This window comes from Triturus cristatus, chromosome 1_2 (assembly GCF_964204655.1).
Source record: "Triturus cristatus chromosome 1_2, aTriCri1.1, whole genome shotgun sequence".
NCBI lineage: Eukaryota > Metazoa > Chordata > Amphibia > Caudata > Salamandridae > Triturus > Triturus cristatus.
In genome coordinates, this window is record NC_140580.1 from 818,566,246 (window position 1) to 818,594,107 (window position 27,862).

The window sequence follows — 27,862 nt, forward strand, 5'->3', positions numbered from 1 at the left end:
TAGGAGAAAGTATATAAGTCCCCAAATTGATCAAGAGCTTCTTACAGGCCAAAGGTGTGACACTTCCCACAGTGACGGGAATTACTTGAGATCCAGGGCTCGTACCAGCCTCCCCGAGTTTGGGGACATCACCTGAAGGTCTGTAGCTACTTGCTGCAGAAGAGCTGTGGGTCTGCTTTGAAGAGGAGTCTACCTGGCTTGCTGAGACCGGAGAGAGGAGGGTACCCCTGCAGGAAGAAGCCTGCCCAGAGGAGAAGCCCAGCTGAAGTTACCAGCTGCAGTGGCAAGTGCGAGCCCGGATTTAAAAGGCAACTTTAGTGGGTGGCACAATGAGTGCTGCACGACCATTATTAGTAGCATTCAATTTAACGGCCCTCGTTACATGTAGTACCATTTACAAGGGACCTAGATGTGTCAATTAGGTGTAGGCCAGTTTTACTATATTTTAGAGAGAGAGAGCACATGTGTGAGAAGTTGGCCTGGTATATGCTGTTCACTAGTTAAAGTGACCACCTTGTACCATGCCAAGCAACCCTTATGGTGTGGTTGTAAGTCAACCTTTTCGGACTAGCTGCCTTAGTGGTAGCGTAGGCTAAGCAGTCTTTGAGGCTAAACTCGTTAAAGCGTGTTAAGCAGGCTGTTTTACCACATGTAACCCCCCTTTATACCAATGAAGGGACACCACACAGATATATATTCAAAATATATATGTATTTATTACTCAAAGTATCCCCTAGACTCTTTATGATGACAGGAGCACAAATCGTTAAACAAGAAAGTATTACAATATACAGAAGTTGCACTTTATATGGATAGGCCCTGGTGGCCGATAAAAACCATATACTAAAATAGTGGTATAAGTACCACGAACAGGAAAGGGAAAAGGCCTAGGGCCTCTAGAATCGCTGGGCCTACAAGGAGCTAACTTCAGTTAGTGACCAGGAGGTCCACGGGTCGGGTGTGCAGTGAGGAAAGTTACACGCGTGCTCCTATAGGTTTTCAATGGGTGCGTAAAAGTTCAAAAGTTACTGCTAGAAGGGTCTTCTGGATGGACTACAAACTTAAGACTTTACACACAGACACTAGAGATGTTTCTCTACACTTGGGCACCGGAGTGCCAGCTTTAACTCACCCACAGGAAGCGGGTGCATAGGTCTCGAAGTGCATCGGGTTTCGTCTATCGATTCAATGGAGCCCGAAGACAAAGATGCTGCAGGCGGTCGGTCCAGAAGAGATGCGGTGGATCCAAGAGTGGATCGGAGTTGTAGAAGACCTGAAAGCAGAGGGGACAATGTTCACAGTCACTAGCCAGTGACCGGTGTGGCACCAGGTAGGTACCAGGCGATGTCGGGTGCAAACAGGTGATGAGGTGTAGCTTGTCTCCGCAGCCACGTGGTCCCTGAAGGTCGACGACGTCCAGGAGCCGGTTCATGAGCTGTCCCACGCAGGCTCTCGCTGTCGGCGGTGTCGGCGACTCGAAAGAAGCAAACAAGCCTTGGCAAAGGCAGGAGTTGTGGAAAGTAAAGAAAGCTGATTGTTCTGACCAGCAAGGTCAGAGGGGCTGCTCCTTTGGAGAGCAGCAGGGGCCAGTCTGGAGCAACCAGACCAGCGTCGTAGATTTCAAGTTAGGTCGCCAAAATGGCCACTAGCCAACGGGCCAGGAACCGGGCAGGCGCGTCGAGATGCAAAGTGCAGAGGGGCCCCACGCAGAGCGTGGAGATGCTGGAGGGCTCACCTTTGGTGCAGATGCTGCTCGGGTGTTGGGCTTCTCAGGACCCAAAGCACAACTTGGAGGGAGCCTCTGTTGTCGCGCTTGCAGCTTGTCGTGGGTCTTTCAAGATGGCTGGCTCCACGTGTCTCGGTGCCTCCACGGGTTCCTTCTTTGCAGGGACTGTGGATCGGGCTGTGAGAGGTCTGGAGGTCCAGGTCTTGTCGGGCTCTGGGCTCGGGCTCCGGCGGGAGGCGGCGGCAAAGCAGACGTCGAGTAGCTGGTTGGTGCTTGCGTTAGCAAGATGGTCACTCCCTGACCATAGGGGAGATTTCCTTCTGTCCTCTGTGCAGCAGAGCGTCGAAGTTCCCGTCTTCTTCTTGTAGTTAAGTTGATTCCAGGATGTCTGAAGTCTTAGGACACAGCTCCTACCTTTAAGCGGATTCTAGGGGCCGGACTACCTGCTAGGTCCCTCCCTAAGGGTGGGACCAGGACCGGTTTGAACTGGCATATGCACCGAGGCTCCTTGTGAGCCTCAAGCATGTCTGATTCCATTCAAGCCCTACCTGACCAATACACAAAATCCTGTCTGGGGTGGTGCACGCACCTCCCCTGGCAGGAAACCCTTTGTCCACGTCTCCCAAGCTGGAAGGACTCCCAGCAGCAGGAGGGCAGACTTGTGTCTGTGGTGGTAGCATCCATTTTGTGGAGCTGAGGCTAGGTCTGATTTTACCCGGGTTTCAGGTACTATACAGGTCGTGTCCCTCTAGAAGGGTGGAATGCTAACCCCGTCGCCAGAATTGGCGAGGGGTTAGTATTCCAATTCGTATGACACCTTACTCGACATGTTTTGATAAAGCCAAACCAAAGATAGCATTTAACCGCGAGGTTCATAATGCACTTAAGAGTATATGGTATGACGATATCTGGAAACGGTAGAAGGAAGTTGTTCCGACCACTGCAGACAGGCTCAGCTCATGCCAGAGCACCATCTCACATGGAACCAAGCACTCTGCCTTCAGGATTGTTAAGGCCTGCCATAGGAGTGACTTATAGGTTACCAGGTGTCCCATTTAAGGTTAGGTATAGGTATACTACACCCAAGTAAGAGGTGGTTACACCAACTTACCCCAGCTGAGTGATCAGCAAGTCGTGTCAAATTGCTAGGCCAGGCCTGGGGTGGCATAATACATGCTTCAGCCCCTGGCAGACCTTAGATACACCAATGCCCTGGGTACCTACTGTACACTGGTACAGGGGCTCACAGGGTGATCCAATTCCAATTGGTTATGCACCTAGGGTGCATAGTGTCAATTTAGTTAGAGAGAACAGCAGGCTGGGGGTCTGATTAGCAGGCCCACAGCCTCAATATGTCAAAAACCAGTGAAGCAAAAAGCAAAAATTTGGGGTGACCATAGGATAGCAGACCCTACTCTCCTACACAACCCCCCCCTCCCCCCAAACGCAGGGACATTAAACTAGCCTTGACCAGTCTCGTCTTCATGTCCTAAGTGGAAGTACCTGGAGAGACCATCTGCATTCCCATGGTCTGTACCTGGCCGGTGCTCCACTGTAAAGTCCATACCCTGTAGGGAAATGGACCACCTAAGCAGTTTGGGGTTTTCACCCTTCATCTGATTTAGCCACAAGAGGGGCTTATGGTCGGTCTGAATCTTGAAGTGAGTGCCAAACAAGTATGGCCTCCGCTTCTTCAGGGCCCACACCACAGCAAAGGCCTCCCTCTCAATAGCTGACCAATTCTTCTCTCTGGGGGTCAACCTTCTGCTAATGAAAGCAATGGGTTGGTCTTGACCATCTACATTAAGTTGTGACAGCACAGCTCCCACACCCAACTCAGAAGCATCTGTTTGGACAATAAACTCTTTGGAGTAGTCAGGACTTTTCAGGATAGGTGCAGAGCACATGGCCTTCTTCAGGTCATCAAATGCCTTTTGACAGCTTACTGTCCACTGAACCTTTTTGGGCATCTTTTTGGATGTCAGATCATTAAGAGGAGTCACAATGGACCCATAGTTCTTAACAAACTTCCTGTAGTACCCAGTCAAGCCCAAGAAAGCTCGAACTTGAGTCTGGGTGGTTGGAGGAGACCAGTCCATGATGGATTGTATCTTACTCTCCAGTGGCTGAACTCAGCCTCCACCTACAAGGTGGCCCAAATACACAACCTTACTCTGCCCTATCTGGCACTTAGTAGCCTTGATAGTGAGGCCTGCCTTCTGCAGAGCCTCAATTACCTTCTTCAGGTGGATCAGGTGATCCTCCCAGGTGGAGCTAAAGACAGCAATGTCATCAAGATATGCTGCACAAAAGTCATCCAACCCAGTAAGGACTTGATTCACCAACCTTTGGAAGGTGGCAGGTGCATTCTTCAGACCAAATGGCATCACCAAAAATTGATAATGCCCACCTGGGGTTGAGAATGCTGTTTTGGCCTTGGACTCCTCAGCTAACCTGATTTGCCAATAGCCAGCTGTCAAATCAAATGTGCTCAAAAACTTAGCAGAAGCCGGTTTATCTATGAGCTCATCTGCCCTTGGAATAGGATGTGCATCTGTCCTAGTGACAGCATTGAGTCCTCTGTAATCCACACAGAACCTCATCTCTCTCTTGCCATCTTTGGTGTGAGGTTTGGGGACCAGAACCACTGGGCTAGCCCAGGGGCTCTCTGAGGGCTCGATGACACCCAGTTCCAGCATTTTGTGTACCTCAGCCTTTATACAGTCCCTGACGTGGTCAGGTTGTCTGTAAAATTTGTTCTTTACAGTCAGACTGTCACCAGTGTCCACCACATGGGTACACCAGTCAGTTTGATTAGGTATCAATGAAAACATATGCTGAAATGATTGTAGAACCTGTCTACATTCAATCTGCTGATGATCAGTGAGGTTGACTCCAAAGGTCACTCCTTCAACTGAGCCATCTTCAGGGTTCTGAGACAACAAGTCTGGGAGAGGGTCACTCTCTTCCTCCTGTCCCTCATCTGTAGCCATGAGCAAGCCCATGTCTGCCCTGTCAACATATGCTTTTAACCTGTTAACATGGAGTACCCTGTGGGGACTCCTGGGAGTTCCTAGGTCCACCAAGTAGGTAACCTCTCCCTTCTTCTCCAGGATTGTATGGGGTCCAGACCATTTGTCTTGGGGTGCTGCTGGGGCCACTGGCTCCAACACCCATACCTTCTGTCCTGGCTGATACTCAACCAAGACAGCCTTTTGGTCATGCCAAGCTTACTGTAAGGCCTGGCTTGCCTCAAGGTTTTTGGATGCCTTCTCCATATACTCAGCCATCCTGGAGCGGAGACCAAGTACATAGTCCACTATGTCTTGTTTAGGCTTTTTGAGAGGTAACTCCCATCCTTCCTTCACTAAACACAGTGGGCCTCTCACAGGGTGCCCAAACAACAATTCAAAGGGGCTGTAGCCAACTCCTTTTTGTGGGACCTCTCTGTAAGCAAACAGAAGGCAGGGTAGAAGGATGTCCCATCTTCGCCTGAGCTTTTCAGGTAATCCTTTGATCATCCCCTTTAGGGTCTTGTTGAATCTCTCAACAAGCCCATTGCATTGTGGGTGATAAGGGGTGGTGAACTTGTAGTTGACACCACATTCCTTCCACATAGCGGTCAAGTATCCTGACATGAAGTTGGTACCTCTGTCAGAAACCACCTCCTTAGGAAACCCCACTCTGGAGAATACTCCTAGCAGGGCCCTGGCCACAACAGGAGCTGTAGTGGTCCTAAGGGGAATTGCCTCTGGATACCTGGTGGCATGATCCACTACCACCAGTATAAATCTGTGCCCAGATGCAGTGGGAGGATCCATGGGACCCACTATATCTATTCCCACTCTTTCAAAGGGAACCCCCACCACAGGTAGTGGTATTAGGGTGGCCTTTGTTGTGCCACCTGATTTGCCACTGGCTTGGCAGGTCACACAGGAGCGACAAAACTCCTTGGTATCTTCATTCATGTGAGGCCAGTGAAAGTGAGGGACAAGCCCGTCCCAAGTCTTGTTCTGGCCTAAGTGTCCTGCTAAAGGAATATCATGGGCCAAGGTAAGAAGGAAGCCCCTAAATTGCAGAGGTATAACCAACCTCCTGGTTGCACCAGGTTTTGGGTCTCTAGCCTCTGAATAAAGGAGCCCTTCATCCCAATACACTTTATGGGTACCTTGAGCATTCCCAGCAGCCTCAGCAGCAGCCAGCTGTCTGAGGGGTTCAAGAGATGGACAGGTTAACTGAGCCTGCCCCAAGTCAGCCCTGGAAGGTCCCCCTGTCCCCAGAAACTCAACCTGGTCAGGTTCAAGCTCTTCAGGGACAGTTCCTTCAGGGTTCTCTAGATCATCTTCCTGGGAAGGCTGATCATCACTTGGAGGCAGGGGGGGAAGGCACAGCCTTAACCCTCCTGTTCTTCTTCTTGGTAGGTGCTTGGTCCATTGTTCCAGGATCCACGACCTGTGGTTCAGTAAGGCACTTTTTGGCCTGTGACCTGGTCACAGCAAGGACATGTGGTGATATACCTAACATCTCTGCATGTGTCCTGTACTCCACTTCTGACCATAGAGAACTCTCTAGGTCATTGCCCAACAAACATTCTACTGGGAGGTCTGCACTAACCACAACCCTTTTGAGGCCAGTTACCCCTCCCCATGAGAAGTTAACAACAGCCACACTATGTGAAGTAGTGGCATTGCTGGCATTGGTCACCAGTTAATTCTCACCTGGTATGTACTGTCCAGGGTCCACAAAACCTGGTGTCACCATAGTGACACTGGCACATGTGTCCCTGTAGGCTTGAGACACTTTTTCATTTATTAAAGGAGTCTGTCTGTACTTGACCAGGTTACTGGGGCTCACAGTCAGGGACAAATCCATGTCCCCATCACAGATCAAGACTGCCTGTGTCAGCGTTCTGTCTAAGTCAGAATCTCCTTCAGTTCCCATAGTGATTCCCACTACACCCTTTGTCTGGGGACCAACACTGCTAACAGTAGTACTGGGAGCAGGTGCCTTAGGGGCAACAGTGTTGGGGGCTCCACCCTTCTTACAATCACTAGTCCAGTGAGTTGTATTCTTGCAACATTTGCACCAGGGTTTCTTTGGACCGTCTTTCTTCTTCCCTTTAGGTTGGGACCCACCCTCGTTAGTACTAGTTTGGGGCCCTGTTGAAGACTTCTGGTCTTTAGATTTCTGATCTCCACCCTTCTGGTCTGTTTTCTTCTGATCACCCCCTTGGCCCTGGTTCTGGTTCTTTTGCTTAACCCTGGTTCTGACCCATTTGTCTGCCTTCTTTCCCAATTCTTGGGGAGAGGTCAGATCTGAGTCAACCAAGTGTTGATGCAGTTGCTGGTTCTGACAGTTATTTAAAATCTGTTCGCTCATCATCAAATTGTACAATCCTGTATAATCAGATACCTTACTTCCCAGCAACCAACCCTCCAAAGCCTTAGTGGCACATTCAATGTATTCAGACCAGTCCTGAGTCTGTGTCTTCTGGGTGTCTCTGAACATTAACCTGTACTGTTCAGTGGTTAAGCCTAACCCATCAACTAGGACACTCTTCAGGGCTCTGTAGTTTCTGACATCCTCCTCTCTAACAGTGAGGAGTCTATCTCTGCCTCTTCCTTCAAAGGAGAGCCATAAGATTGCTGCCCACTGGTCTTCAGGAACCTGCTGCACTTTGCAGGCTCTCTCAAGAGCAGCCATCCACTTGTGGATATCATCTCCACTTTTGTAGGGGGGCACAACCTTGGACAGGTTCCTATTGTCAAAGACCCTATCTTTGTCCTTTGGGACAATGCTGCCACCAGTGGGTATAGACCCACTCTTTCTAGGTTGCCTAGCCTTGTTCAGTTTCTCTTCCATCAGAGCTACTTCTAGCTCCTGTCTCCTGATTCTCAGCTGAGCTTCCTTCATTCTGGCCTCATGCTCCATCCTCTGAGGGCTGGTCATCCTTCTTCTGGAGTGACCTTGAGAGCCTCTAGAGGCATGAGAAGCATTAGAGTCACCTGAGTGATTCCTTAGCCTCCCAAACCCTGGGAGATCCAATGGGGTGAACCCATTATCAGTCCCCAGTAGCTTTAAGTTAGCTGAGCCAGGTCTGGCACCTGGCACTGGGCTATCTCTCCCATCTGAACTGCTAATACTGTCAGATTCACCCCCTTTGTCATCCCTGTCCCAATGCTGATTCTCATCATCTGTAGTCAGATTCTCAACTAAGGGGCGACTGTGGGAAAGGGGTACTTCAGTGGCATCTTCAGAAGGAGGGCCTCCTGTTCCTGTCCCTAAGGGGTCTAACTGGGAGGTTTTCTTAAGAGCTCTCTGATCTTCATCAGCCTGTAAGAGTTCTCTGAGTTCAGCAGAGGTAGGGTTCCTGGGCTGTTTAAGGCCCCTGATATTTGCCAACTGCCTGAGCTCATTTTGATTTAGGGTAGCAAAGATGGTTGGTGCCCTCTGGGGGTCACTCTCGACAGAGATGGGTACATTGGACCCCTCTGCCCCAGCCATTGCTCTTAAGTGTGGGTGGATGTGTTGCAACTACCTACACTTGGGTTTTCCTACTAAACCTATCTAGTAGTTGTAGTCAGGGTGTGCTACTCCCTTTGCTCTACAACAACTAAGTTCAGTAGAACTTAAGTATATCTATCTTGTTTTATATGTACCTAAAGGTACCTGTATGATCTTTCAATTGGTAACAAAGAGATTACAGAGGTAAAACACAGCAAGCTCAAATCCAACCGCTGCTCACCAATGTGAGAAGTTGGCCTGGTATATGCGGTTCACTAGTTAAGGTGACCACCTTGTACCATGCCAAGCAACCCTTATGGTGTGGTTGTAAGTCAACCTTTTCGGACTAGCTGCCCTAGTGGTAGCGTAGGCTAAGCAGTCTTTGAGGCTAAACTCGTTAAAGCGTGTTAAGCAAGCTGTTTTACCATATGTAACCCCCCTTTATACCAATGAAAGGACCCAACACAGATATATATTCAAAATACATATGTATTTATCACTCAAAGTATCCCCTAGACTCTTTATGATGACAGGAGCACAAATCGTTAAACAAGAAAGTATTACAATATACAGAAGTTGCACTTTATATGGATAGGCCCTAGTGGCCGCTCAAACCATATACTAAAATAGTGGTGTAAGTACCACGAACAGGAAAGGGAAAGGGAAAAGGCATAGGGCCTCTAGAATCACTGGGCCTACAAGGAGCTAACTTCAGTTAGTGACCAGGAGGTCCACGGGTCGCGTGTGCAGTGAGGAAAGTTACACGCGTGCTCCCATAGGTTTTCAATGGGTGCGTAAAAGTTCAAAAGTTACTGCTAGAAGGGTCTTCTGGATGGACTACGAACTTAAGACTTTACACACAGACACTAGAGATCTTTCTCTACACTTGGGAACCGGAGTGCCAGCTTTACCTCACCCACAGGAAGCGGGTGCATAGGTCTCGAAGTGCGTCGGGTTTCGTCTATCGATTCAATGGAGCCCGATGACAAAGATGCTGCAGGCGGTCGGTCCAGAAGAGATGCGGTGGATCCAAGAGTGGATCGGAGTTGTAGAAGACCTGAAAGCAGAGGGGACAATGTTCACAGTCACTAGCCAGTGACCGGTGTGGCACCAGGTAGGTACCAGGCGATGTCGGGTGCAAACAGGTGATGAGGTGTAGCTTGTCTACGCAGCCACGTGGTCCCTGAAGGTCGACGACGTCCAGGAGCCGGTTCATGAGCTGTCCCACGCAGGCTCTCGCTGTCGGCGGTGTCGGCGACTCGAAAGAAGCAAACAAGCCTTGGCAAAGGCAGGAGTCGTGGAAAGTAAAGAAAGCTGATTGTTCTGACCAGCAAGGTCAGAGGGGCTGCTCCTTTGGAGAGCAGCAGGGGCCAGTCTGGAGCAACCAGACCAGCGTCGTAGATTTCAAGTTAGGTCGCCAAAATGGCCACTAGCCAACGGGCCAGGGACCGGGCAGGCGCGTCGAGATGCAAAGTGCAGAGGGGCCCCACGCAGATCGTGGAGATGCTGGAGGGCTCACCTTTGGTGCAGATGCTGCTCGGGTGTTGGGCTTCTCAGGACCCAAAGCACAACTTGGAGGGAGCCTCTGTTGTCGCGCTTGCAGCTTGTCGTGGGTCTTTCAAGATGGCTTGCTCCACGTGTCTCGGTGCCTCCACGGGTTCCTTCTTTGCAGGGACTGTGGATCGGGCTGTGAGAGGTCTGGAGGTCCAGGTCTTGTCGGGCTCTGGGCTCGGGCTCCGGCGGGAGGCGGCGGCAAAGCAGACGTCGAGTAGCTGGTTGGTGCTTGCGTTAGCAAGATGGTCACTCCCTGACCATAGGGGAGATTTCCTTCTGTCCTCTGTGCAGCAGAGCGTCGAAGTTCCCGTCTTCTTCTTGTAGTTAAGTTGATTCCAGGATGTCTGAAGTCTTAGGACACAGCTCCTACCTTTAAGCGGATTCTAGGGGCTGGACTACCTGCTAGGTCCCTCCCTAAGGGTGGGACCAGGAAGGGGGGTGGTTACACCCCCAATCCTCTGTCCAGCTCGCCCCAGGTCCGGGGCTGGTGTGCCCCAGGACCGGTTTGAACTGGCATATGCACCTAGGCTCCTTGTGAGCCTCAGGCATGTCTGATTCCATTCAAGCCCTACCTGACCAATACACAAAATCCTGTCTGGGGTGGTGCACGCACCTCCCCTGGCAGGAAACCCTTTGTCCACGTCTCCCAAGCTGGAAGGACTCCCAGCAGCAGGAGGGCAGACTTGTGTCTGTGGTGGCAGCATCCATTTTGTGGAGCTGAGGCTATGTCTGATTTTACCCGGGTTTCAGGTACTGTACATGTCGTGTTCCTCTAGAAGGGTGGAATGCTAACCCCGTCGCCAGAATTGGCGAGCGGTTAGTATTCCAATTCGTATGACACCTTACTCGACATGTTTTGATAAAGCCAAACCAAAGATAGCATTTAACCGCGAGGTTCATAATGCACTTAAGAGTATATGGTATGACGATATCTGGAAACGGTAGAAGGAAGTTGTTCCGACCACTGCAGACAGGCTCAGCTCATGCCAGAGCACCATCTCACATGGAACCAAGCACTCTGCCTTCAGGATTGTTAAGGCCTGCCATAGGAGTGACTTATAGGTTACCAGGTGTCCCATTTAAGGTTAGGTATAGGTATACTACACCTAAGTAAGAGGTGGTTACACCAACTTACCCCAGCTGAGTGATCAGCCAGTTGTGTCAAATTGCTAGGCCAGGCCTGGGGTGGCATAATACATGCTTCAGCCCCTGGCAGGCCTTAGATACACCAATGCCCTGGGTACCTAGTGTACACTGGTACAGGGGCTCACAGGGTGATCCAATTCCAATTGGTTATTCACCTAGGGTGCATAGTGTCAATTTAGTTAGAGAGAACAGCAGGCTGGGGGTCAGATTAGCAGGCCCACAGCCTCAATATGTCAAAAACCAGTGAAGCAAAAAGCAAAAATGTGGGGTGACCATAGGATAGCAGACCCTACTCTCCTACAACATGCACTTTAGCACTGGTTATAACTGGTAAAGTGCACAGACTCCTAATGCCAACAATAACGAATTGTGCAACAGAAGGCAAAAAATCTGGGGTTGACCCTGCAAAAAGGGCCAGGTCCAACAATCACCCTTCTGTAAACCAGTCTCATCTGTGCTCACTGATCCAATTCTGGTCTCTTGCTCTCTAGGTAAATTACGTAAACTATGATATTCCAGGTAATCGTTTGACTGATGGGATTTCTTCTATTTTCTTTTCATAGCTGGTGACCTTGGGATTCCAAGAATCGAACGCTCCCACAGTGTCTTCGTGGACATTTCTTCTCTACAGAATGCCTTTCTTGATTTTACCAGTAGACAAGCCCATTCTAATCATTCTGGAAGCCAGTGTCAAATTAACTATACTAACCCTTTCTTGCAGGCTGTTATGGTTTTCTGGTGAATTGTTGTTACTACTGTTTTCCTGTCTATGTTAGGGTGCCTGGTTTAAGCCACATATTATGCTATTCCTAGTTTTTTGACTTCGGTCGCATCCTCAGGGCAGCACTTCCCAGCAATGTTAAGATACAACGTTTCAATCCTTTAAAAAAATATTAGTGCAATTGTTACCTTTCCTCAAAATATTCCAGGTCTGGAGTTAGAACAACATGTAAGCCTCATGTCCTTTCCCAAATATTCTAGGATTGGAGTTAATTGCAAGCCTTACCAGCATCCATAAAACCAATGGCTGACCTCTGACAGCTACTTCAACATTGTCTTGGCCTTCATTCAATTTGAGTATCATCTACTGCATCAAACCTTTTATGCTTGTAGAGTGTATGCTCTGCTTCAAGTTGCACGACATTACCAACACAGACACATACTACAACAGGCTATTAAAAGGTACAAGAAAAGTTTAGTTGCAAGAGCACTCACTCAACTTTATATGATCACTTACCTCAACTTTCTACCACAATTTTCCAAAGCATGCATTGAGACACAACATATATACATAATGGACAATGAAAGATATGGGAGCACATTCAGGGTGTTTTAAAACAGTAAAACAAACTTTGGGTTTATATTTTTACCAGGAAAAAATCCTGAAAAACAACACTGAAATGTTTGCTGCTAATTGCAATGTCCCCTTACCTGGATCAATGGAGTGCCTTCAAGATTCTTAATAATTAGTTGGTAACCTGTAGAATCATTTTGTGGAGGTCTCCTTCTCTGTGGATGGCAGGGTACAATATGGTTGTGTGCAAATATTTCCTGCCACTGGCCTTTGCCCATATTGGCATTTACAAGACTCCTTCTGACTTCAGGTACGCCTGAAAAAACAAATTGCATTTTTAAACAAGCATTGACATAACCAATAGTTTTGCCATCTCTATAACTGGCAGCGACACAACAGGTTTCTCTCACAGACATGTTCACTGCAAGCAATAGCAAAACAGACTACCTAGAAAACAAAACATGCACATGACCAGTAGTCGTGCAACCTTCGTTCACAAGAGTTTACAGCATGGGTGTGTACCAGCTAACTTCAGTCACATAAACAGAAGAGACATAGCGCAGGCAAGAGAAATGCAATCTTAATTCACACATAGAAAACCTATTGCACTAGCAAAACACTCACCCAATCCTACTGTCACCACCCGAATTTCAGCAGGAAATAGGCTTGTTTGAGTTTGTGCACCTAAACTACTACAGTTTAATTTCATAAACTATCTCTGCGAGAAAATAAATGTAAAACTTCCAAGATCTATTTATAGACAGTGAGTTAGTGAGTGTATTATGAGGTGCTCCTCTTTGTTACCTCCTTTTAGCAGTTACCTCCTTTTAGCAGTAGCTATGTTAGAGGCAAGCAGATTATTTAAATTATTCATGTTTTTTTTTTTATGGTTGGTCAAAATATGGAGGGTGTAAGTTTCATATTGCAAAGTATTGCTGCTACAAGACACGTTTAAACCTAGCACATTTAAGACTTGTGGCCGTATCAAAAACAGTTTTGTGTCTGTGCATTTGAATTTGTTGGTGGTCAAATTGGTGTTAATTTGTTGTCAAAACGTTATTTATTGGCACATCACTGGCATAAATGCAGACCATGACATTACAAAACATTTAAGAAAACCTATTAGAACAAGCTCAGGCAAAGACGATAGGTCTCACTTTTCAATGGCGTTACCCAAGGTTTGTCTTTGAAAATGCTTTTGTCAATGCCATTTCACGTCTGAAAAATGAAAAACATTTATTGTTTGCAGAAAAATTCTTTAGTTTGAAATCCTTCGAAAAAATAGAAGACAAAAGGCATTTGGGAAAACAGAAACAGTTTATTTAAACATTTTGATTGGGAGAACAGTTACAGACACGAGATCTGAGGATTGTCTCAATTTACAATCGGTATATGTCCTTCTTTTGTAAAAACACAACAGGTTATAAACGTTTCTGGTGTACCATATGTGGTGAGGAATGTTGGTTGCTGCCTTTGGAGTCATAAATTAGTGGTCAAATGCTTACTACAGGTGGGTCTCGACCTTGCATGTTCACAGTGTGACCAGTGGATACCGTGTACAGATGTCCGGCATGGGGAGCGTGTGATCACAACATGTGCTAAGCCCTGATTGGATGTGTGTTCCTCAATCATGTGGCATCTAAGTTTATGGTGTTTTTAGGAGCGTGCGAACCCCCTCCGGCCATGTGTGCTGTATTGTAGCAATCTCTCCCCTGACCATTGTAATGCTGCTGCACCTATCTGTGGGACTGATCAATAGTTTCCTGCCAATGTGCTTGCCTGCTAGCTATGCACCCTCCCATCAATCAGTAATCCCAGGCCTAGGTCTCAGAGCCTACTTGACCACATATTTGCAAGACAAGGTTGATGTGGTGTTCGGAACAGGCGATTCTATTAATAAGGATGAGATTTCATTTTTATCGAACACATCGATTTCCATATCAACAGAAACAAAACCACATCAGCAAAAAAGTGCAAAAAGCAACATGTACTTATGCTTTGCATGCATGTGCACGTATGCCTCTTGATGTTATGGTGACCCGCATTACCACATAGGCGCGGCTATGAGTCATGACACGGCAGTCATTTTGTTTTTATATTTAAGCAATTCCAAGATGGTGGATCTAGGAGTGATGAATTGAAAAGTGCACCAAAGCAAAAAATTTAGACTAGCCTTCTGAAAAATGAAAATACATGTATTTAATAAAATTTAAAAAAAAGACAGGAGAGAGGAGAGAGCAACAATGGAGTGGGCAGGCCGGATGAGGTATAAATTCTTATGAGTCATGGAAGCTGTATGAGGTGGAGGAATGTAACCATTTAAAAAATAAAATAGACAAAACTGGGAGGGTCTGGGATGACCTAGGAGCGAGAGAGGTGAGCAATATGGTGAGTGCAGGGGCAAGGATTTCAGTGCAGAATCAGCATACGAGGGAGAGGGCCAGACATCATGACACAGTGAACAGCAAAGAGTAGTTCCTAGCTCATTGACACTGGAAAGATACAGGTAGTCCAAATAAAAGTATAGTAAAGATGCTGTGCTCTAGGGGAGGAACAACTATATGTAGCAGAAAGAAAGCTAATAGCTTGGCACAGTGCAGTCAGGCTTATCTAAAAAGACAATGAGTAAAGTATTTGTACAACACCCACACAAAGTAACACAATGAAAACACCACAAAACGACTCCACACAAGTTTAGAAAAATAGACAATCGTTTTATAAATAGCTCAAGACCAAAATGACAAAAGTCCAATAAGTAGAAGTCGAGTTACACATTTTTAAAGTTTATAGCGATTAAAGTAATAAGCGCTTATGGAGGTCATCTGGTCATGCTGGACCGGGACAAAGTCAACAGTTCACAGCGACCACGATGGAGCTCTGGCCGAGGACAAGAGCCATACAGGCCAGGGGAACAGAGTACTTTGATCGTGGGTCACAACAGCAAGATGTGGAGTGCAGACCAGCGATGCATCGATGTCGAGCTCGCAGCTGAAGTTGATGCATTGATTTTCTTCATGCAGTGTTGACGATGCATCAGGTCTGTCGAGCAAAGCGCCGTTTGTGTGTGTGACGCACCTGGTTAATCACGCTGGAAAGGCAATAAGTCGATCTTCCACACGTAGTGGTGACAATGCGTTTATTCCAAAGTGGTGGTTCCAGACGTGATGCAGTGGTTCTGAGTGCGATGCGCTGATTCTACTACCGAACAGGGTCAATGCATCGGTTCTGCTACATGCAGACTGGAGTGCGTCGAGGCAGGCCAACAAGCCCTTGGAGCTCACTTCAGTTACAAGGCAGAGTCCAGCTCTCCCTCAGCAGGGTCAGAGAGCAGCAGGCAGCAGGGTAGCACAGCAGAAAAGCAGATCTTTCAGATCAGTAATCCAGCAGAGTGTCAATCCTTGATGCAACACAGCAGTCATTCTAAAAGAGTTCAGTTACAGGTCCAGAAGTGTCTGATTTGGTGGGGTCGGAGACCCAGTACTTATACCCAACTGTGTCTTTGAAATGGGGGGGGGGACTTCAAAGAAGGGTCTTTAAAATGCACAGAAGCCAGACTAGCTGTAGGGGTAATCCGCCTTGGTGTGGGGTCAGGACCCTACCTATTTAGGTGTGTCAGCCCTTCTTTATCTTCCTGCTCAGGAAGAGCCATCAGAATACAGATGAGTACTCAGACACACCTAACCTTCCTGTGTTTGCAGCTGTTTAGAGGGAATGCATAAAGTGCAGCTGTCACCCACCCCAGATTGTTATATGGGGTTATGTGGCCCGTAGATACATTGTCGACATTGCTAAGTTAGAATGAGTTTTGCTTGCCCTATGCTGCTGCTTTTGTGCACGCCTCTGCTAAGAGTTTGTTTTCTGAAGTTTTGCCTCTACCCTGTACATGATAACAGATTGTTGTTCACGTTCTCAGCTTTTCCATTCAATTCTGTCTGAACATAATGTGCAAGGTCAATCAACAATGTCTGTTGTTATTCTGTTCTGGTCAGTCCCCATTACCTAGACAAAACATGTTACCAACAGCTGCAATAGGGAAGAATCAGCCTTTGATATAGCGTTGCTGCATGTTTTTAAAACACACTCGAAGAAAGCAGTTCCATGGAGCTGAGCTCTGCTGTTCCTATGATGTAAACCTTTGCGTTTAGGCATTCAGGTAGGGGGTCTGCAAACAATGCCTAGAGATCTTCTGTTATATAAAATAACTTCTTACTGCCAAGGGGAGGGTGATTGGGCTTAGTTGTTTTGCCTTTTTCACAGTCTTTATAAAATGACGACTCCTTTTGTATTCTATGGTCTTGTAACAATGCTGATGATGCTAGCTTTATGCATTTTGCTGCTGGTCGTGGTTCACATACTGTTTTATGAATCACTATAGTCAAAATAAAAAAATTGAACTTATTTAGTGACTCTGATTATTTGTATTGTGGAAAAGTACGAGAGAGCGAAAGATTGTCTTGTTCCAGCTACTCTGAGGTGAGTCGGGAGAGCTCGTGTTCTGGGTTGTCTAAACATTCGTAGCTTCTTGATATTTGTAGGAGACCGAATGAGACACTATTGCTAGTCGGTTGGGATTTTGGGTACTAATGTGGTAGGAAGTACACCCCTATTTACTGAGGTCCTGTTTTCTTGTGCATAGTTCTGTGTATGAGCAGAATCCCCACAACAAGATGTGTATTGTAGGCGGCATACAGAGCTGTAAGAGCAGAGGAATGCCCCTTTTAGAAAGTGGACATTTCTAAAATAGTAACGTTAAATCCAGCTTTACCAGTCAAAAGGATATATCTTTACCAAGATATGAAACATGATACAGCCATGCCTTTTTAATCAGGAATTACACCCTAAAAGTGTATTACGGAATTCCCAATGTTAACCTATAAGAGTACCGTGCCCTATGGGCGAACTAGGGCCTACCTTAGGGTTAACTTATGTGTAGTAAACAGGAGTTTAAGGCTTGGAAAAAGGGTTTTAAACGGCAAGTTGAAGTAGCAGTAAAACTGCACACACAGGCGCTGCAGTGACAGGCCAGAGGCATGTTTACAGGGCTACTTGTGTGGGTGGCACAATCAGTACTGCAAGCCCACTAGTAGCATTTAATTTACAGACCCTGGGTATATGATATATCACTTTACAAGGGACTTACAAGTAAACTAAATATGCCAATTTACCAATCTTACCATGTTTAGGGGAGAAGCACAGGCACTTAAGCACTGTTCAGCAGTGATAAACTGTTCAGAGTCCTAAGGCAAAACAAAATATTCAGCAGAAAAAAAGGCAAGCAGGCAAAAATTTGGGAGAAGACCACCCTAAGAATGGCATGTCTAACACGAGGAAAGAATAAAGGTTAAAAAAAATAGAGCAATTGGGGCTATTTAAAATAGGAAGGAAGGATCGATGGGATGGGGTGAGTAAACAGCAAAAAAAGAGAAAGGAAGGTAGAGGAGCCAGAGCAACAAGAAAAAACATGCACACCCATGGAGTACTGAAAGGAGAAAAAAAAAAGAGCTCCCTTGAGTCAGAAGTAGAAGGATATAACTCATCCAGTCAGAACACCGTGAGAAATGCTCTGGGTGAGACATCCACAAGAATAAAAAGGAAATCCATCAAATCAGGGTCAATCTGCCATTGTTGTGACCACATGCCACACTATGTACATATAATATGTTGGAACCAGACGTAAAAACACTGTCTGGAGGTTGTATGCCTTAAATCTGATCTGTTGCTACTTATTAACCGCATCAACTATAATTTTATTAATTTATAATCTTGGCATAAAGATGAGATGCAAAGGACAAACAAAAACTATTTTAAATACTGTGAAATGCGACTTTTAATGCAGAGATTGGGGGCGGAGACAGTTATTACCTGGGGGGTTGCATTTGTATCACCTGATGCCCAGTACATATTCCTTAGAGTCAAGGACAACTAGTTTTCATATGTTTTTTATCCACTGGACAGGGACACCATAATCTAATCAAAATTATCTGTAATTTGAAAAACACAGACAAAAGTTGCAGGCAGCTTTACTAAACTACTGTGCAATTTTAAAGGACAAATTTAAATATTTTTTGTCTGAGGCATGACTTAAAATATGTTTGATCCAATCCAGTACTTAAAAAAAATTAATAATGAAAAATCTGTGTAAATCCATTATGCTTTTTTGGTGCAGAGGATGTGGACATCACATCATTCCAATAAAGGGAGGTTATCCATTCGGTGCTCGCACAAGAGAGATTCCGTTTACCATCCCAAACTCTAGCTGTGAGGTAAGAGTTTCCCTCGCAGCTTGAGCTTTGTTAGCTGTGATATTCAGCATATCATAAGTGATGATGTCACAGCTTCTGAAAATAAAAGCAGCTAGAGCTTTTTACTGAATTCAGTGATAAGGGGCAAATTTCTGCCTGCTAAACACCAAATACAATAAGAGAGGTACCATTTGAAGGGAGAGACTGTTCATTTTCCAAGGGCACCTCTCACTAGTGGGTCCCTGCTTGGGGATTGTTGCAAGAGGGCAATTCCTGACCAGCGTTCGACCCACTGGACCACTATAGAGTTTGAAAGATGGGTTGGGAGTGGTCCATCCAAAGCATAGGCAACTGCACCCCAACCACCAAGGTTCCCACGGGGTAGACTGGGGTATACAACCAACCTAGGGAATCAGCAAGTCAACTAGACATAGGGCTGCTTCAGTTTTTTAACTAAAGTAAAATGGGTGGGGACCTGCCCATCTTGGCATCATCGGGCCATATCCCACCACTAAAGGGCAATCAGTCTTTCTGCCCTCCGGGGGGATTTACTCCTAATCTGCCCTTCCGAGCAGCGGCAGGGATTTGGAAAGCTTGGAAACCATACTAGACACTAAGGATTTTTTTCTTAAAGAAAGAATAGGGTGTGGGCTGGCTCTAAGCAGTCAAAGATTCCTTGGGCATGTGATGTTCGAACCAAGGAACACCGACCAACTCCGGAAAACGCTGTCATCGGACGCAGACGTTCCGAAGCCGGAATGAACTACCATTCCCAGAACACCTAGCTTAAGAGTTTAATTAGGCTTCCGTCTCCTCTGACGCTGCCGATTATTCCTAGTCCAGACTCCGGTGCGCATGGAGGATTTCACCATGCGTCTCGAATTTTTTGAAGGCTGGTAAGGGTGCGGTTGCACCAACTTTTGAATACTTTGAAAGTAGGCCTAGACTTTGTGTTACTGTTCTCTTAGAACTGGGGGCACTTCGCAATTCTTGTTCTGGGTCATATGTACTCTTGATGCTTTCATAGAGAATCCAGATACACAGCAAATGGCGGTATGTTGTCGTGAAACAATATTACAACAGAGTTCCTCCCTGTTGGAGTAACACACGTTTGTGGTCAATTGCAGGTAGAAGGGACACCGTTGTTTGTGAAAGTATTTTATCACCGAATTTCTTTTCCCGTTGGCGAGTATTGGCTAATTACTCATGCAGGGAAAAAGATACTAAAACACCTCTTTATAACAATGTGGAAGCAATTTGAATGTTTATGGACAACATCATGGTACATCGTACATTGCGCTTCTTGAGTTCCATATATACAGAACTTGGCGCCTTTTAATTCTGGGTGATTTAACCTGGTTTCTTTATTTGTTATTTACCTTACTAACAGGGAACTGTAGTAGAGAAGCTATTCTACCTCCAACATCCCCTGTGAAGCGTAGCTCGGTCTATCCAGGGTAGGTAGTGGTACAGTTCGTTGATTCTATAAAGATTCTATGTACGTTAGAGGTGAGAAAGACTTAGCAGGTAATAACTATTGTAAGTCTATATGAATTATTGTCATTTCAGGCGCAGCAGTTCTTGGGTGGCATTTGAGAACCGAATAATCACATCGCTGGACTGAAGTGAGTGTGTGTGGGTTCATGGTGTGCATCACTACTAAGTTACTTCCCTTTACAGGTAACCATATCTGTGTAGGTTCTAGACACATGTTTAATAGAGAGGGCGAGAGAGAGAGAGGAATGAAAGAGAATACATGGTGTACTGATGGTCTGTTTCTCTTGTGTCTTATGTATGTCTGCCTCCCTTTCCTTCCCTCGCTTGATCACTTCATTGATATGTGCTATTATAGAAATTCAGACTTGATGCTATCAAGAGGTGGACATATTTGAGTATCGATCCTACCCCGAGGAGGAAGTGAACCTGACAAAATAATCAGCCCATGAATTGTACTCCTCCTGTTCGGACTCTTTGCTTTCTTATGGCTACTTTGGAAGATGTGTTGTCCGCCTTACAGGTTGTACAGAATGAATTAGCTGCTTCTAGAGCAGAGACCCCCAACGTTGCAGCTAAAGTAGAACACATGCAAAGAAACCCTTTCGACGTAGGGAGTGGCTCTTTCATGTATACTTATCCCATTACCGTGGAAATGCCTCCCCTGTACCCTTAGCTCCCCCAGAAAGATATTATGGAGAGACCATGAAGGTGCAGGTATTCCTTACTCAGATTTTATTGCATTTTACACGCAAAGCTTAGGTTAGGCAAAGGTAGGCTTCCTTATATCATATCTCGCAGGTGATGCGGCTCAGTGGGCAGTTCTGTTGGTTCAGCGAGATGATCCATTAATGTATGATTGGGAGGCCTTTAGGGTAGAATTTGAAAACATATTTGACAGATGAGCCCATACCTTGTCAGCAGATCGTGAGTAGTTAGAGCTGAGACAAGGTAGCAAAGAATTGTTAGTGTATTTAACCGCGTTTCGTAGTTTAGTAGCCGAGACACACTGACCAGAAGAAAAGCAGTTTGCTTTATATTATCAAGGCTTAAGGGACTACCTTAAAGATGTGTTAGCGCAAGTAGAACCCCAACTGTCCTCTTGTGCAGATCTCATTAATCTAACATTGAGGTTGGAACATCGAATGAACGAAAGGAAAGGAGATAACCGGCATAAAGAACGAGCAATGCCCAGATTTTAACGTTCTAGATATAGTAAATCCTTCTAAAAATACGTATGAACCGATGGAGATCAGTACAGTCTGCTCCTCTTTAACACCCGATGAGAAAGAACTCCGTAAGAAAAATGGGCTTTGCTTATATTGTGGCAAAAAAGGTCATTATGTACTGGACTGTATACTTAAGCTTTCCTTTAATCGATATGGTGGTAAAATAAACGAGATGACCAGCATCAAGAAGGACACGGAAAACTAGAAAGCTCGAGAAAGATAGAAGGGGTACCCTCGAGCTCATATGTTGTCCGTTCAGTAGACGCCATCGAAGTTATGGACCAGAAAAAGTTATTTTTTAGCAACAACAGTATAAAGACAGAAGAGAAGTGGCAAGAAACACAGGTCCTATTGGATTCTAGAGCCACTGGCAAATTTATGAAGAAAAAGCCTCTAAACTAGGGGTAGAATTAGTGAAAAAAGACCAACCTGACACCGTGATTGCGGTCGATGGGAGAGTATTAGAATCAGGACTAATACGGTATGTGTCTAGGAGGTTGGTCGTACGCTATGACACTGTACATCTGGAAGAGCTTGAATTCAACATCAGCAAGGCTCCCCAATATGGAATAATTCTTGGTTTGCCATGGTTGGAGAAACACAACCCAAATATCAATTTGACAGAAAGAACGTTAGTCATGGACACCGACTACTGTTTGAGGAACTGTATGGGGGCTCCTAGTATACCCTCCAAGGCATTATCCTTAAGACATTGGATAGCCACTGCGGCAGAAAAGGATACAGTACTCCCGGAACAATACCAAGACTACCAGGATGTGTTTAATGAAACACAGGCGGAGGTATTACACCCACATCGCCAATATGACTGTCAAATAGACTTAATCCCTGTAGCAGTAGTGCCTTGTAGAAGAATGTACGCCCTTACGGAAAAGGAGAATGAACATTTACGATTGTACTTGAAAAAGTATCTGGCGTTGTGGTTCATCCGTCCCTCCAAATCACCGGCTGCGTCGCCTTCGTTTTTTATCCCTTAAGCCAATGAGGAGCTACGCTCCTGTATCGACTTGAGCGTTGAACAACACCACCATAAAGAATAGATACCCTTTGCCACTAATTCCAGTCCTGTTAGAGCAGGTAAAGAAGGAGGTGATCTTCACTAAACTCGACTTGAACGGAGCTTATCTAGTACGAATGAGATCTGGGTATGAATGGAAAACTGTGTTTATGCTATGGGTTACAAGCATATCTGGTTATGCCTTTAGGCTTATGCAATGCCCCTGCAGCATTCCAATTTTTCCTCAGCGAAGTATTGAGAGAGTACATGGATAATTTCGTAGTTGTGTACACAAATGACATCTTAATCTATTCATCCTCTGTAGAACAACATGTTTCACATGTAAAGACTGTTCTGGGAGCATTAAGGGAACATAACCTGTTTTGCAAAAAAAGGAAGTGTGGGTTCCATGCTACCACCGAGGGATTTTTGGGAGTAATGCTCCCCCCAGCAGGACAAGAGATGGCTGTAAGGAAAATCTTGGCGGTCAAAGAATGACCCAAACCACAAAACGTCAGGGACATACAATGCTTTTTGGGATTTGCAAACTTCTATCGTAGATTATTCGATCAGTTTTCCAGAGTGGTGGCCACCATCACCAAGCTGCTGTGGAAGAAAACCCCTTCTTATGGACCATGGAAGCACAGTCAGCTTTCAATGAGTTGAAGCTCGCTTTCATTTCAGCCCCGGTGTTGGCGCATCCGGATCCAGAGTGACCATACATTGTGGAAGCTGGCTATCGGAGCAGTATTGTCACAGTGCCAAGTTTCCACAGGGCAACTACATCCCATAGCTTTGATGTCACGGATGCTGAACGAGGCAGAACGAAATTACATGATCGCGGAGAAAGAGTTGCTAGCAATAAAGATAGCATTCACTGAATGGCGACACTTTTTGGTGGGAGCGAAACATCAGGTAAAGGTGTACACAGATCACCGAAACCTTTCAATTTATCGTATTGTATTACAATAGCATTTCTATAGTGCTTACTACCCCTGACAAGGTGTCAAAGCGCTTTTTTCCACGAGTATCGCGCTACTCCGGGACCCACAGAGGATTAGTGTTGAATTAGTATAGTGAAACATGCAAGTAAATTTTAAGTGGTGGATAGGTTAATCAGTTATTTGGATTCAGAAGGATAGAAGAGGAAAAAAGGTCTGTATTTATATAGTGATTGTTACCCCTGATGGGGTGTTGAAGCATGCTACTCCGGAAACCTATAAAGGATTTGTGGTAAATTAGTATGGTGAAATATGAAAGTAATTTGAGTGGTGGATATTTGTCAGTTATTTGGAGTGAGAAGGATAGCGGAGGGATAGAAGGGGAAGAAAGGTTTGCATTCATACAGCACCCGTTACCCTTGATGGGTGTTAAAGCGCTTTTCTGGCAGGTAGCACGCTACTCCGAAACCCATAAAGGATTAGTGTTGAAAATTAGTATAGTGAAATTTGAAGTAATTTGAGTGGTGGATATGTTATTCATTTATTTGGATAGAGAAAGGTTGGGGAGGGGTAGAAAAGGGAAAAAAGGTTTGCATTTATATAGCGCTTGTAACCCTGATGAGGTGTTGAAACGCTTTATTGGCGAGTAGCACGCTACTCTGGAACCCATAAAGGATTAGTAATGAGTTAGTATAGTGGAATATGGAATTTGAGAAGTGAACATGTTAGTCTGTTATTGTGATTGAAAAGGATGGTGGAGGGATAGAAGAGTGAAGGATTTTTTTTTTTTTAGGTCATAGCAATAGGAGGAGGCTTTTGGATGAGTAAAACGGGTTTTTGCAGGTGAAGAGTCAGAGGGAAGAGTTTAGAGAGGTTTGTTTTGGGGGGTCGATATAGTAAAAGAGGTGCCAGATGATGCAAGGAAGGGTAGAGTAGGAGAGAATCTAGAAAGGGTTATTTTGGGGGTCATAGTAGTGATATGGGGTTTGGGATAAATGAGAGAGTAGATGTATAGGGTGAGAGATGGGGAAGTGCATAGGAAAGAGTAGTAGAAAGTAGTTTGAGATGAGTCAGAAAGTTGGGCTAGAAGATATATTGAGAGAAGTATAGGCTGAGAAATAGGGTAGTGTATTGGAAATGCCAAATTAGAAGAAAGTGATAAATATATAGATCCACAAGTACATTGAAAGGATATAGATACATAAAGGAGGTAATTATATGTAGATTAAAGATATTGATAGAGGTACAGGATGAGAAATAGGGTAGTGCATTGGATATGGTTTTTTAGGAGAAAAGTAACAGACACACAGAGCCAAGTACATAGAGGTACATAGATACACAATGTAAGCAAGTGCATGTAGACCAAAGATGATTTTTTTCTCAAACATAATTATTGCACATGTTTATACAAAGCAATACACAAAGATAGGTACATATCTACCGTGAAAATAAATGCTTATATACAGAGGGATATGCTGTAAATTTCTGTTTGCGTATGGTGCTTATGTGGGGCTCAGCCAATTCTTGAGTAGTTTTCTGAAGATAAGGTGGTAGTTTGTGGATCTTATGTTGGGGGGTAATGAGTTCCATAGTTTGGCAGCTTGAACAGAGAAGGATGTGCCACCCTTGTTTTTTTTTCTTGTATCTTGGGATTTTGAGGTGAGAGCAGAGGTTCCTTTGTTAAATGTGTTTGGTGATTTTATTCCTGATGAAGAGCAGTCCCATTTCATGAATTGCTTTGTGGGTGATATAAAGTAGCTTGAACGTAGATCTTCTGGCAACAGGTAACCAATACAGGGCATGAGATGTGGTCTCGCGGTTTGATATGCAAGAGTAGTCTGGCAGTCGAGTTTTGAATCCGTTGTAGTCTTTTCATGGTTGTTAAAGGTGATCCGTGGGAGAGGCTATTGGCGTAATCAAGTTTGGACAGAACAAGGGAGATGGTAGCTTGGACTTTGTGTGGAAATCCCAAATGAGGGAAAATCCGTCGCAGCATTTTCATAGTGACTAAGCTTGATCTTGCTAGTTTGTCCACTTGGGCATTCATCGACAGCTTGGTGTCCATGGTCATTCTGAGGTTTTTTACTTCCTTCGATACTTTAGGCAGTGATCCCATTTCATCAGGCCAGGCGGAAAGCGGGTCATAATGTTTCCAATAGCCACACGTGAGTATTTCTGTTTTGAAAGCATTCAATTTGAGATGGCTCCAAGTCATCCACTGATCCACGGCTCTGAGACAACTGAAAATTGGGGATTTTCCAATGTCTTTGGGGAATTCCAGTTGAAGGAGTATTTGCGTCTCATCTGCATAGTTATAGCATATGAGGTGAAATTGATTGATCAGTTCCGGTAATGACATAATGTAGACATTGAAAAGCATGCGCGAGATGATAGAGCCTTGAGGGATCCCTGCTTTTGTGGAGTATGGTTTGGATGAGAAAGTGGGGTATGGATGTGTGGAGGGGTGTGAGGAACTGTACGTAGACCAGGTCTTTTAACATAAGGCTTTATTGAAGAGAATACACGTCTGTGTTTGCTGGTAAGTCTCTCTTCTCTCTTGGGTGGCTCCGTGGTGAAAACGGTGGCTTAGGTCTCTCTTCTTGGCGTGAAGACGCTTAGTTTCAGCGCTCCTTTGTGCTCCAGGAACCCCGGTGGAAAGAAGGAGAAGGGGAATATTAGGGTAAGGTTGATTACTTGATTCTAACCTATGACCAGGGCCGGGGGGTGGGGAACACCTCTTCTTGTGGTTTCGTGTGACAACTTCGTGGCTACTGCCTATCGGTGCACGGTGTGAGGGGAAATGAGGTGAGGGCAGGGCTCGAGACGAAGGAAATCATGCACAGTATTAGCGGCTTTCCCGCATCCCCATCCAGCCCCTTATTCGCTGCCGTACCTGGGGAAGCCACGCTCCTCCGTGAACGTGGCTCGGCGAAACACGGTGTCGTTGGCCTCCAGGCTTGCTCCCTGCGTCTGTCTTCGGGTCGTCTCGCTGATCCTCCTCCGGTGCTTCACTCTCCGCGTCCTTGTCCGCTCGTCTCTCCTCTCCTCCGGGACTCCGCTCCTCCGTGACGTCACACCTGGTTTCCTGGACATACGCCTCTATATCCAATCCGCGGAGTCCACGTGGTACAGGGGGCGTGCCCATGGTGAAAAGACAGTCCTGGTTAAAGGGACCCGACATAGCCCCAGGGAACACTTCAGCGTCATCGAAGTGCCGCCAGTCCTCCTGCTGGGAGGGAAAAGTACAAGGTAGCGGTGTTACGGGGGCCCACCAGTCCTGCTTGACACTCCCCTCGTCCCGAGCCGGGGTGTCCCGTTCACAGGATGACATTAGTTCTGTTTCAAAGGTAGGACGCAATCCAGTCTAGAGTAGTTCCCTCTATGCCGGCTTCATAGAGTCTTTGTTTCAGAGTGTCATTGTCAACTGTGTCAAAGGCAGCCGAGAGGTCCAAGAGGAGTAGCGCAGCAACCCTGTTGCGGTCTACTGTATTCTTCAGGTCATCCCAGATGGCAAGGAGGGCAGATTCAGTGCCTCTTCCTGGACGGAATTCTGTTTGGAAGTCTGAAAGTATGTCATTCTCTTCAATGAATTGTGACATCTGGGCAAAAGCTGCTCTTCTATCAGTTTGCCCAGGAAAGGTCCATTTGTAATGGGTCTGTAGTTGTCAGGGTTCAGCGGGTCCAAGTTTATTTTCTTCAGTAAAGGGCGTATGTGTGACTGAGTTCTTCTGGAAATATTCCAGTAGTTAAGGAATCGTTGATGATTCTTCTTACTGGAATGGCAGCAGACGTTGTTTAAAGAATTGTCTTGAAAGTTTGTGGTAGACAGGGGTCAGAAGGGCTGCCGGCAGGCCTGCTTGCTCTGACCAGGTCCATAAATTCACTGTGTGAGATGTGTTGGAAGGAACGGAGAGGCTGGGTTAGAGTATTCTTGGATTGCTGTTTTGTACAAGGGTTAGTGCTGGTGCTTTGTTTACGTTTTAAGTACAAGTCCAATGTGTCTGCTTTGTCCGTTTAATGATTTGCCAGATTGTAAAATCTTGAGTAACAGGATGAGTTCCTTCTAGGCAATTTGGTTTGCAAAATTCATTGAGAATTTCAGATTATTCTTTATTTCACATTTAGCATTTTGAATTCTGTCTGAATATTACCTTTTCTTAGCTTTTTTGATAGCTGACTTGTATAATCTGTTAATTTTCTTAGGTGAATTTGTCTTGTTTGGCACTTTTGTTATTAGCCAGGTACGTTGCTGCTTTCTAATTTGTTGTTTTATGTCTTATTTCTAGGTTTCTCCAAGGCGCTTTTTTTCTTTTGTTCTGTTGTGTGGTTTTGAGTGGAATCAGGATATCAAAAGCTTCCTGTAGCCACTCATAGTTTTTGAACAGAATGTAGTTTCCAGATTTGTACTGGATGTTAGTTGTGTTTCTAAGTGTTCCAAATTGAGTTTGTTCCACGGCTGATAGGTGGATGGATGTAAGGTAGTTTTAGGTGAGTCGCTTAGTGTTGTTTTTGTTGAAAAGCAAGCAAGTGGTGGTCTGACCATGTGACCGGAGTTATAGTTTGAAAGGTAACTAGTTCAGTATTAGCAAAAATGACATCTAGGATATGCCCAGCGATGTGTGTGGGTTTTTGGACAATCTGATGCAGGTTCAGTGCGTATAGGCCAGTGATTATTGTTTTTGGATGGGTCATATTGAGCTTGTCAAACCAAATGTTG

General features: G+C 45.5%; 1 protein-coding gene across 1 annotated transcript in view; it reads right to left on the reverse strand.

Annotated features, from left to right (window-relative positions):
- NPHP4 (nephrocystin 4) overlaps positions 1 to 27,862 on the reverse strand; it is a 969,441-nt gene that overhangs the window by 857,703 nt on the left and 83,876 nt on the right. The window contains exon 2 of the mRNA XM_085608868.1: positions 12,362 to 12,540. Within this exon, the coding sequence (XP_085464994.1) occupies positions 12,362 to 12,502 (141 nt within the window). The 5' untranslated portion in view covers positions 12,503 to 12,540. The remainder of the gene's footprint in view (positions 1 to 12,361; positions 12,541 to 27,862) is intronic.